This window comes from Lates calcarifer, linkage group LG3, assembly GCF_001640805.2.
Source record: "Lates calcarifer isolate ASB-BC8 linkage group LG3, TLL_Latcal_v3, whole genome shotgun sequence".
Taxonomy (NCBI): Eukaryota; Metazoa; Chordata; class Actinopteri; family Centropomidae; genus Lates; species Lates calcarifer.
Genome location: NC_066835.1, coordinates 6566211 through 6578623, shown reverse-complemented (window position 1 = coordinate 6578623; position 12413 = coordinate 6566211). Strand labels below are relative to the sequence as shown.

The 12413-nt window shown below is 41.5% G+C and overlaps 2 protein-coding genes across 3 annotated transcripts; both read left to right on the top strand.

Moving 5' to 3' along the window:
- Nucleotides 1-951: 951 nt before the first annotated feature.
- On the top strand, nucleotides 952-6893 carry gjb9b (gap junction protein beta 9b). Of its 2 annotated transcripts, none has more exons than XM_018701484.2 (3): nucleotides 952-1110; nucleotides 4367-4853; nucleotides 5111-6893. In XM_018701484.2, the coding sequence occupies exons 2-3, from the start codon at nucleotides 4464-4466 to the stop codon at nucleotides 5537-5539; spliced, it is 819 nt and encodes a 272-aa protein (XP_018557000.1). In that variant the 5' UTR covers nucleotides 952-1110; nucleotides 4367-4463; the 3' UTR covers nucleotides 5540-6893. The 2 variants fall into 2 exon arrangements, with proteins under 2 accessions (XP_018557000.1, XP_018557001.1); XM_018701485.2 differs by lacking the exon at nucleotides 952-1110 and adding an exon at nucleotides 2931-3812.
- Nucleotides 6894-7321: 428 nt separating this feature from the next.
- pef1 (penta-EF-hand domain containing 1) lies at nucleotides 7322-12036 on the top strand. The gene is made up of 5 exons (XM_018701482.2): nucleotides 7322-7446; nucleotides 8418-8664; nucleotides 9968-10123; nucleotides 10751-10894; nucleotides 11026-12036. Exons 1-5 carry the CDS (start codon nucleotides 7426-7428, stop codon nucleotides 11253-11255), a joined length of 798 nt encoding a protein of 265 aa, XP_018556998.1. The 5' UTR covers nucleotides 7322-7425; the 3' UTR covers nucleotides 11256-12036.
- The last annotated feature ends 377 nt before the right edge of the window (nucleotides 12037-12413 follow it).

Here is a 12413-nt window from a genome sequence, read left to right as displayed (position 1 = left end):
GTTATTAGCAGAATTAAAGTGGATTAGTTTCCAACTAGTGCTAACCCAGTGTGTTGCAACCTAGAAGCAGCATAATAAAACATTGGAGACCTAATTCAATCCAGACACAATCCACAGATATGCAAAATAGGTAGCCTGAATATTCAAACTGAACCCTTCTATCACTCTCAAACTGGCTGACTGATCTGGATACAGATAGTTATGTTAAACAATAACTCTTATTAAGCTTTTCTGATGCTGCTGAAAGGCTTATCTCCATCAGTAAGACTCATCAAAACACTATAGTAAACTAATCATGTTTCCATACTTTATGCAGTGAGTGATAATGATTTAGATGATATTGTATGATACTTATAATGCACAATGAAGCATACTACTTCATGATAGTGTTGCAAATCTCACAGTTTATGCTGAGATGAATGTTTGAAATGACTGATGAATGTGTTTGCACTTTATGTTCTCACAGTGTCTGACATTCTCTGTAACATGAGAAGATATTGATGATGGACAGGCAGAAGCTCTGGTAATGTTTTAGGTACAAGGAAAACTATTTACTAAACCAACGATAATAGTTTATTTATCACACTAATACAGCTACACACTAATACTGTCAAATTTCAAAATTACAGATGTAGTGCCTTAATTCTAGGCTTTCTGAGGGCCCTCCTCATCTGGGGAGTTGTTACTTAGTTCCACCCCCCCACCCCCTGCTGTGATCTGCCTGCCTGTTGCCATTATCACATCATTTTCCATTCCCATGTCCAATTGTTGGTTACACTGTTTCTCTCTCTCTCTCTTCCTCTGATCTCTGATGATATCTCTCATCTGTCATTTCTCCGTGCTCACTGAAACGCCCTCAGGCAGGTTTGCTCATGCAAAACAAGCCCAGGTTGGCACTGCCGGTGTGTGAGTATGTGAATGTCAGATGTGTGTGTGTGAGACTCCACCCTCTCTCTTCATTCCTCAACCCCTCCAGCAGGTCCACACCTCAGAGCCAACTGCCTCGGAATATCCAGGTGAGACTAAGTCAGTTAGCATCAACACAGGGCCTGTGGGGACACACTTGACAGTTAGCAAACATCTCTTTTACGCCATTTCCCTGTGTCAAAGGTAAGGCGCTTTATCTTTGTCTATACATATAAGATTTGTTAGATCAGTAAAACCAGATGTAATGTAAATGAATTCCAGTTTAAATTCAGATGTATACTAGTAGAATACATGAGGACAAAAGATAAGTGTTGAAAATGGGACATTAAAAGGGCAAGAACATTGTTCATTCTGTTCCTTTTCCACCGTACAACCAGGGAAGATCTTGTATCATGTCAAGAGAAGAGCTCAGCCCCAGCGCATAGAAAGGAATGAAATTTGTTAAGACAGATAACTTGAAGCGATGCGAATAAAACCATACATGGATCACTCATGCTTTACTCCTCTGGCTGATTCGTGGTACCTTGAAAAGTGGAAGAAAGCCGAGTTGAACGTACAAAGCCGTGGTGCACGAGTGACAGAAAAGGAAAGAAAAGCAGAGCTGGGAAGAAGAAGAAGAAGAAGAGAGAGAGAGAAAGAGAAAGCCACACACAAGAGAACTCCAACCCCACCTCGTTAGCCAGGAGCACTAACTTACACAGACAATGTGGTCTTGGTGGATAGGAAAGTATTTCCAACTTGCTCAACCTGTAGAGCGAGTCACTGTCAAGGATCTATTGATGGGGTGGTTATATACTGAACACAAGACAGTATGGGTAAAGCTACACAATGTCAGTCTGCACTGAGGATCAAGGGAATTTAGTATAAAGGGATATTTTCTTACTAAGAATTATGTTGGCAGATTTGCAAGTTTGCATGATGCTGAGAATGTTTATGGTTGTTGACGTCTCCCGCGTTCTGCAAGACTCTTAATAAAGCCAGGGGCGTGCACCAGAGCTGCATTTGAGTAGATATATTGGAATCAAATGCATCACATAACTGGCGGTTTCTCATTCGAGAAAGCATGATACGTCTCGTCTGTCACAACAAAGAGAAAGACAAAACACACTGTGACGAGATAGACGAGGCCCGGGCCGCTGTTGGCAGGGAAGGCAACATCGCAATCTAGAGTAAATACGAAAACAAATTGCGGTCCAGCTTTGCCATCTCCCTGAGACAAGATATACTGTCGTCTCTGAGGTTTTCTCTCCTATCTGGGCTTGATTGTCACCTCAGAGTTTATTTATGTGCGTGTTTTATATGAAATCGAGAGAGAAATCACATGCTCTATTTACTTGTGCAAAAGGAATGAATCATGCTGTGTTTGGGTTTGTGTGAGACTAAGTGTGTGTGTCTAAACATGCAATTTGTGAATACCATTTTAAAAGAAATGACATGCCTGAGGATTCGAACTAAGAATAGCTTCTTCTCAAGGTAAAACTGAGATATGTCAAAGTCTCAAAAGCACGGGCTGAGACACATTTTCAGATGAATATCACTGGTTGTATTATCCACTTAGATGGAGAGATAAAGTGTAGGTAACATCATCAGCAATCGAAAGTGTCTTTCAGTGGCCCATGTTGTGATTCTGAAGGCATTCATCGAGTCGAGTCTTTTTATGCTGTGTAATTTAATAGTCAGGAATGCTGGATGAGAGAGAAAATAGCAACTGATTTGACAGCTCAGTATGTCGACAGTGATGCCGAAATTCTGAAGTAAAGCATTTCTGAATTCAAATACGCGGGATTAGAAGAGGCAGAACTGAAACGGAACAGCGGACAGCGAGGCTGTTATCCAACTTGTTCCCTGTCAGGCTGTGAGCTATTATCAGAATGAGATGTAAATGTATAACAGAGGTGGTTTTTTTTCTCCCCTACTGTTGTTGACAAGGAATCCTTGAGAAATCTTAACCTTTATGTATGGCAGACCCTCCTTATGGCTCACACCTCACAAAGAGGATGTTTGCACGCCTCACTCAACAGTCACACCTGTTGCTCCAGCTACAAACTAAATTTGTATCCAACAGAACTTTAGAATGTAGTAATTCTGCCATGCACATGCTTAAAAGTAAACATTTAGTGTAAATTTCTGCAATTTTGTAATTTTTTTGTATAACTTGTATTATATTGTGTACATTTTGTATTTCTTATTGTATTTAATTTCTTCCATAATGCACTGTTTGTCTTCGTGGAGCACGCACAATTTCGTTGTACTTAACTGTACAGTGATAAAGCCTATTCTATTCTATTCTATTCTATTCTATGCGCACGCCTTCATACAACCAAGACTTCATTAAAATATCCATTAAAACCAGAGAGAGAGAGAGAGAAAAAAAAAGAGGATCCATTACAGCTCCATCTTTAAAGTCTGTACACGATCAGACCATTAAATCCACATCGTAATATTTTAACTTAAACTCCCCTCACAAATGAAACGCCATCCCTTAACAACCCTTTGAAGACTCTGCAATAGGCGTTTGGGATTACAAAGATGACTGCAGCTGCCTGATCAGCCGCACTGTTCGAATAGCTGACTAACAGTCTTGGTTTGTCCTTTCAATGAAGGGAGGTGCCGATGATGATGACTCACTCATTCATGTATAATGAGTCAGTTTTGAAAAGGTAGCTCTGCACAAACGGGAATCCGCCATAATGGGGATTATGTCTGGTTGTTGTTTCCTCAGAGGTGATCACCATTTTAAAAAAGCTTTTTGTTTGTGGTTGCTGTGGAATAACACAATGGAAGAGATGCAGTGGCTTTATGTGACATCTCACTGATGTAAATGCAAAAAATAAAACAGAAACCCAGGGACCTGGAGATGAAGAAAATAATACTGCACGTAAAAGGTAATAAAATTCTCTATGCATGATAACTGCAAGTGTGTAAGCCTTTAAAGGGGCATGCCACTTATTTTACACATCAAACTCAGTTAACCCATCTACTATTCTGACTACTATTCTTTCTGTGGAAATAGCTTATAGCTGTCTCCTGGGGCTCTGGTGGAGCTTTGTCAGGTCTCCAAAAATTACCCTGATGATGTGAGAGTGATGTCATCAGGGTTATGCTGGCTTGGATTCAAAGACCACTGATTTATAACAGAAAGCTTGTGTTATAACTGGTGGTGTGGAGTTTGAAAGATGTGTGCTTTCACCTGGTAGGAAGGGTCTAATAAAAGGACAGTCTAGTTGCATTATGGGAAATGTAGGATCCAGTTTTTTCCCCCACTTATACGTACTCAAAGTCAGAATATCTCAGCTGCTACATCAATATTGATGCTTCTCTTTAAACCTCCCTTCTCTAAAGTCCCCGAGCGTTTTTTATAAAATAAACAGAAAGATATTTTTCATCTTTTACATGATTACTACTCTTCTTTTTAATCTACTCTGTCACTCTTTCATAGCTCAAGGTCATCCCACCAGTTCCACCTGCTCTCCTGAGGAGCTCCTCCATCTCCCTCAGCCTCCTCCGTCCCCTCCTCCACCTCTACAGCAGCCGTCATGAACTGGTCTGCGTTGGAGGCACTCCTCAGCGGGGTCAACAAATACTCCACCGTGTTCGGTCGCGTCTGGCTCTCCATGGTCTTCGTCTTCAGGGTGATGGTGTTCGTGGTGGCGGCCCAGAGGGTGTGGGGCGACGAGAACAAGGACTTCGTCTGCAACACGGCCCAGCCTGGCTGCAACAACGTGTGCTATGACCACATCTTCCCCATCTCCCACATCCGCCTGTGGGCCCTGCAGCTCATCTTCGTCACCTGCCCGTCGCTGATGGTGGTCGGCCACGTCAAGTACCGGGAGAAGAAGGACATGCAGTACACCGCCTCGCACAAGGGCGCCCATCTGTACGCCAACCCTGGGAAGAAACGCGGGGGGCTGTGGTGGACGTACCTGGTAAGAATGAGGGGTCTCCAGCAGCGCTTTGGCCTCGACCAAATTGAAGTTAGTCATTGTTAGAAATGTCAAAAATAATTGCCATGGATGAGTGGCTACGTACAAGAGGCTGGAGAAGACATTTGTGTAATTATATATAATGTCCTAATCACAAGAAAACAGACGGACGGACAGGCAAATGGACTTTTCTGTCCTTTATTTTACACTTGCAGAAAAAAATGTGTTTCCCGGTTTAACCTTTATTTATCTTCTCATAGGTGAGTCTGGTTTTCAAGGCAGGCTTTGACGCTGGCTTCCTCTACATCCTGTACCACATCTATGAAGGCTATGACATGCCCCGCCTGTCCAAGTGCTCCCTGCCGCCGTGCCCCAACACCGTGGACTGTTATATATCCCGTCCCACGGAGAAGAAGATCTTCACCCTATTCATGGTGGTCTCCTCTGCCGTCTGCATCCTCATGTGCATCTGCGAGATGATTTACCTCATCTGCAAACGTATCCAGAAACTCATTAAGAGGAAGGCCGAGGCGGACAGGAGGATGTTCGCCGAGACTCACGAGATGGCTCCTCTGGCGGCCCCCAGGTCGGAGTTCAGGTCCAAAACGTCGATCAGAATCGATCCTACTGTATCTATCCAGAACCTCAGCAACATCAAGGCTGAGGAGGGGACATCTAAGAAGAAATAATGTGCAATATGGCAGCAGCTATGTTGAAAAACTGAGTAAAACATTAAAGGTGCCGAAATACGTGGAGAACTGCTGCTCAATGCCAAAGAGACATCCATCAATTCAGCGATTTCTGTGACAGCGTTTTGTAAATATTATTATGTTAAATGACTTTCTGCAGGAACGCACAACTGATGCATGTAAATTAACTTCTTAAAAAGGAGGTTTACAGAGGAACTTAAAGGGTTTTGATATTTTGTTTTTCTTGGAATTGGTTTGTGTGTGTGTGTGTGTATGAATTGTGTGAATGTGTGCTCATAGCAATGTGTAAGTCAAGTCAAGTCAAATCTTATTTATATAGCGCCAATTCACAACAGAAGTTATCTCGAGACGCTGTACATATAGAGCAGGTCTAGACCGTACTCTTTATCTTATAAGATTTACAGAGAAAAACCCAACAGATCCCACCATGAGCAAGCACTAGGCGACTGTGGCAAGGAAAAACTTCCTTTTAAGAGGCAGAAACCTCGAGCAGAACCGGACTCAAGGTGGGCGGCCATCTGCCTCGACCGGTTGGGTTTAGACAGAAAGAGAGGGGGGTGGGGGAATGGGGTAGGAGAAAGACAACATTGCAGATACACAGACTAAGTCAAAGTGTAAATAGTAGTAGTAATAATAGTAATAATAATAATAATAGTAATAATTATTATTACAGCTAAAGGAATAATAATGACAAACAATGGTACATTAATAGCACTAACACTATCAATAACACTAGTAAATGTTTTAATTATTGTCGCATCATGGGTTGAGCTGGATCATGGGAGCAGCAGGAGACTCTCCAGCTCTGGAGGCAGAACCCTGCAGTGAGAGACAGTAGAAGAGAGAGAGAGAGAAGCACAGCCTGGGCAGTAATGTGCTTACATTTTGTACATTACTATTGGCCAGTAGCAAGCTAAAGCTGTTGTGTGAGGTACTTAATAATAAAACAGTAAGTATAAAATGCTGAAATGATGTAATTACAGAGTGAATCCGTTCCCTGGACATACACACTGCCCCACAAAATAAAGCACACAGAGCACTTCCTTCTACACAAGCCCCTCCAGAGTTACTCTTGCTTATATTTTACAGACTCACACTATTAAATCAGAATTGCTTAATGAATGTATGATGCATATATGCACTAATTCATACCTCTGGAAAAGGACAAAACATTTTTTATACCCACAAATTTGCATTTTTTTTTTTTTTTGTTTTGTTTTTGTTTTGTTTTGTTTTTTTTGAGAGAGAGAATGAAGAAAGATTTGAGATAGTATATTGTGTTTTAGATTTTGTATTTATTTCTGTGATCTATAAAGTTATTTCAATATTAAAATATTTGAGTGTGTGTTTTTTGTTTGTCCTGCAAAACATCTCATCATTACCATCCATGAAACTGATTATAGCTGCATCAGTGTAGAGTCTGACCTCATTAATATGGCTATACTGTATAGTACATACTGCGATAGTACAGTATGGGGAAAGAAAGCCATTTTTAAGTGAAAAAAACATACTATCTAGAATATCCACTTTGTATTGATAGATCTAACTGGAATTAAAATAAATATCTACAAAATTATGAAATCAAAACTCAAATAGACTTCCTGGAAACCGTGTCATTGTCACAGGATTAAACAATGAGTGACAAACTCACCGAGTGTTGGGTTATATACTCAAGAGTCATGGACATTGTGACTGATACTTTCTTTTCCGTCGTCATCTCTTTTCCACTCCGCCGTCCAATCAGGAGCAGGACACGCGGGTGCGGTTTTGACAGACCTGGAAATGCACCAATAGTTAGCATGATCCAGACAGCGCAGTATCCGCCTTCAAGGCTGAACTGTTGAAGGAAGTAAAGTCAATCAAACATGAGTTTCCACTACGGCCAGGTACCGTAATACTGCTCGTTGTGTTTTGTATATGTTAATCATAATAACGTATTTTTATCGTTTAATAACTGTATTATCTGTTTTATTGCTGTAATATAGCGTAAATAATGCTTCATGCCGTTAAAACACGAGCGACGTTAGCCATTCATTTGTTTACTGGTGCTAGCAGGGTGGAGAATGGAAAGTGTTACCATTTATTACCAACATTTCACTTTGTAGTTGCGTGTCTTGCTATAAACATTTGAATTGGTTTTAAATCATCGTTCAGCAACGTGTACATGTCATAATATTCCTGTTTTAACCGAGCTTTCTTGCCCAAAACAGCGGAGATAAGAACTTTTCAGCGCTGGGAGATGAATACAGATACTTTACTGAAGTTACAGTGTATTACACTACAACATTAGGTTTATTACTAGTAAAGGGATAGTGCAGAAGTTTTGTCAGCAAAACATTGATATCCTGTTCATATTCATAATTATAACTGATTAGTATTGTTACTCATGCATCCATCTGTAAGCAGTATTGAAGTGTTATCTGTGCCCGGAAAATGATTGAAATGATTTAATCAGCTATCAAAATAGTAAGTTTTCTGTCACTTGACCAATCAATGGATCTGCTAACTGATTAAGCCATACCTGAGTAGCTTCATATATACATGTTCACATATATTTTGTAAGCTAATAACATACTGTAACTGCAGCTGTCAGATAAATCTATGTAACACATGAGTTTCCTTTTGCTAGCAGAGTACAAGTTTCTCAAAACTCTACCAAAGTACAGCTTGAGTAAATGTCCTAAGTTACTTTTCACCACCCAGTTACTTCTATACATGTACCCAAGGTGCTCTATATATCTGCAGTACCCTGTGGTAGTGTAATACTTCTACCTGTTAATGCTAATGCGCTAAGCCTGTTTATCCCTTGTACTTATCATATAGTTTCAGTGAACTTTGCTTATGTTTATCACTGTAGGGCTATCCAGGAGGGGGCAATCCACCACCAAATGCTCCATATGGGGGAGGCCATGGTTCCTATGGCCCTCCCCCCTCAGCTCCATACGGAGGTGCTGCAGGTCCACAAGGAGGTCCTTATGGCGGTTATGGAGCCCCAGGTCATGGAGGGCAATATGGGCCAGGACCAGGAGGTGCCCCCAGTGGGCCTTACGGTGGTTACGGGGGACAGCCGCACGGAGGACCTTATGGGCACCATGCTCCTGCAGGTAACTGTATGCTGAGACTGGAGCTGTGCAAGCATCTGCGGTTCCCTCTGCCTGTGGGAGTTGAACAGGCATATTCCTGAACACGAGGAGACTGCAGATAGGCTCTCATTCTCCTTCTTCGTTGCCTCGTTTTCGGCCCCCCTCGCTCTCCGGTGGGATGATGGATAGAAAATGACTTAACGTTCCCAGACAGTCATGTAGAGACAGGGTTCAGTTTGTGCCCCTCAGCAGGATTACACTGCTGGAGTGATGACTTCAGTAATACTGAGTGAGGGCTAAACAGAGTAAGAGACAGATGGGTAAAGAGTGTGTTGTGTGTGTGTGTGTGTGTGTGTGCTTACACAGTTTCCTGTAGCAGCTAAGCCCAAGTCAGAACCTGATGTTGCCATCACTCCCCACAGGGACCGAATCCATCAGGGTCTGGCTTGAAGTGTAATCTGTCCCTCTTTCCCCATTCATTTTTCTGACAATCAGCCCTGCCTACACCCTGCCCCTTGTCTTACACCCCCTCTCATTTTCTCCATGAACTCAGGTAACAGCCTCTTGCCTGGACATAATACCCCCTTAATGAGGTGACTTTTTCTTAACCTTTGACTCATAACTAAGGTTGTGGATGTATTCTTTAACAAAATGGCCACTTACTTATATTATTTTAAAATGTTTTTGTTGTAATGTTTTTTCTCTTATTCTTCCAGTGAGTAAGATGTAAATACCTACTTAAGTTTGTTAACTTGGACTCATTTGAAGTGTGCTTAGTTGTAGGAATTATGTTTGGCATGTCAGTTACATATAGAGTGTACTGCGTGTTAAAGTTAATATATACCATACTGTTTCCCCAATCACCACCATCTAAACACCAAAGACCAAAAACTGAGTCGTGCACAGATGTATTATTTTTTATGATCAAGTTTCTGATTGACAGAGTCAGCACAGCTTCAACTGTCAGACAGTATAAGTGTGTTTCTTCATCTCCCAGTAAATAAAGAATTATTTTGCTCGGAAACGAGGCACACACTTCATTGTTAAGAATCCCTGCTTCTGTTTTTTTGCCACAAATATTCGATACTGCTCAAAGCCTGAGAGCCTCAGTGAAATAACAACTGGTCGAAAATACAAGGATAGAAAACAGTAAAGAGAATAAATCAAACTAGCTGGCTCAGACAGATTGAAGAAGGAGAAAGGGATGAAAACAGTGATGGAGACAAGAGCAATCTTCAAAAGTGATGGGGTATCTTCAAAGTCAGCGTGAACCCTACTCTTCTTTTCACCACCCTGTTATTACCCTTATCTTTCCTCTTTGTAGGTAACATTCCTCCCGGTGTTAACCCAGAGGCGTACCAATGGTTCCAGACTGTCGATGCGGACCGCAGCGGCTTCATCAACCTGAAGGAGCTCAAGCAGGCACTTGTCAACTCCAACTGGTCTGCTTTTAATGACGAGACCTGCCTCATGATGATCAGTAAGTCTGTGCTGCTGCAGCCAAATGAAGTGCTCAGCAGAGTGTGAGGTAGCTCTGCGCTGATGAATTGGTTATAAATGTTTTGACAGTGTTTCTTGAGGCAGAATGACACAGTGTACTTCCGGAGATCTAAATAGCTACAGCAAAGAAGAGGGGGAGGTTGTTTGGGGAAAAAACATATGGATAAAGGAGTGTTGAGGAAAAGAAAGTAGGCTGTTTTTAAATGTGAGTTTCCTCCTAAATCTGTCAGGCTTCTAAATAGAAATCTCTTCAGCTTCTAAAAGGAGAAAACCAGGCAGCCAGGAGTCAGACTAAAAAATGACTGAGTCACGTTTGTCATGTTGCCTGTTAGTTTGCACGAGTATCCCCATATTCCATCTGCATTTGCCAGGCAGTGACTAATGCGTACCATTACCATAATGAGAAATGTGTGACTTCTCTGCGCTGCTTTTAGATAGTACAAGGAGAAGATCCGTGATGATGGACGATGGGCTCGCTGGAAACATGATGCGGAAAAAACGAGCTTCGCATGTGCACTGTGTTTTGAATGACTGCCCAACAATAACTGAAGAAAACACATCTGACTCATGTTTGGCTGAACATGCTGTGTTTTGTGTTTCTCGTTAGACATGTTTGACAAGACACGCTCAGGTCGAATAGACATGTTTGGCTTCTCAGCACTGTGGGACTTCATGCAGCGGTGGAGAGCGTTGTTTCAGCAGTATGACAGAGATCGCTCAGGTTCTATCAGTGGCACGGAGCTACACCAAGGTATCCCTGTTTGTATATGTCAAAGATGCTATGATGAGTTGGGATATGTCTGTGTGAGTATAAAACCTTTTAGACTTTCTGCAGAAAGAGAAAAATTCACTCCTGTGTTGTTTCTCCCTCCTCTCCTCAAGCCCTCGCTCAGATGGGCTACAACCTCAGCCCCCAGTTCACTGACATGCTGGTGCAGCGTTTCACCCTGCGGGGCGGGCGGCCCGGCATCCAGCTGGACCGCTTCATCCAGGTGTGCACCCAGCTCCAAAGTATGACACAGGCCTTCAGGGAAAAGGACACGACCATGACGGGCAACATCCGCCTCAACTATGAGGACTTCCTCTCTGGTGCCATCACCAGGCTCATGTGAGCCTCATGCCACTGACAGTCCCTCTGCACTGTGGATACACAGCATCATTCCATGTTCAGGGCTTATTCACATGTTGATGTGCCATATTGACATAGCTGCCTTTACGACGGTGACATTTAGCAAGTCTATTGTTTACTAGAACTTAGATCCAAGAGGGCACTTGTATATACATGTTTAATTAACTGAATGTTTACCCCATAACCCCAGTAAGTGACCATATTTCTGTCAGGACTGAATCAGTGTAAAATAGCAGAAGCAACAGAAGGTAATTCATATGCTGTGATTTTGCTCACATGCAGCATTAACATGGTCCTGTGCCACTGAAACAATACCCTTTTAAATTCATGTATATCGAGGGTATTTCCAAGGTACAGAAAGTATTTCCATGCAATGGTTTCACATTGTATTGAATATATATATATTACAGATATATGATTAAATCATCATATTTTCTAATGCCAGAATTATTCTAACCTCACATTTAGTGGGGTGTTGATGGTAAAGAAGAGTTTAAAAAAAGTTAATTTTTTGCTAAGTTGCTCTCCCACAAGCCAGTATCAAGCATGAATTAAAAAAATATATATATATGTCTCTGACCAAAACATGAAAGAGCCAAAGCAAGAGAGCAGGGTTCTCCATTATGTTTGCCACTTTAACTTTAGTGATTGTGGGGCCAGTCTTAGATAACACACTCCATTGAAGCATATATTGTATTCTGAAATTGCTGAACATGCCAAAATGGTCCTTAATGCCAGAAACCAATAAATCCTTTTGTATCAGATTTTGATGTCATCGTCTTCTTAACTGACAACTACTCACACTAATTTAAAATAAGATTCTAAGAGTTTTAATATATGAAGCTACATGCTGTATGTGTTGTTTAATCTGTATCCTAAGGGTTGATATTGTGTATACGCAGTCGTACTATGGTAATGCCGCTACCATGTTACCGTCAGTATGACAGATTTGGCATTTGAAATTTCTGAGAGCTTGGTTTAAGGTTTTTTCTGTTCCAAAAACTGAGAGAACAGTAACTGTGAGTAAAGTTAAATTGAGGAAAATAACTTCAGAATTGTTATACATATTGTTATATTACTGTACTGTGCTATTTTCTTTATTTTCTTAGCAGCAGTAGCTAGTTGAACTCCAAACCCAACT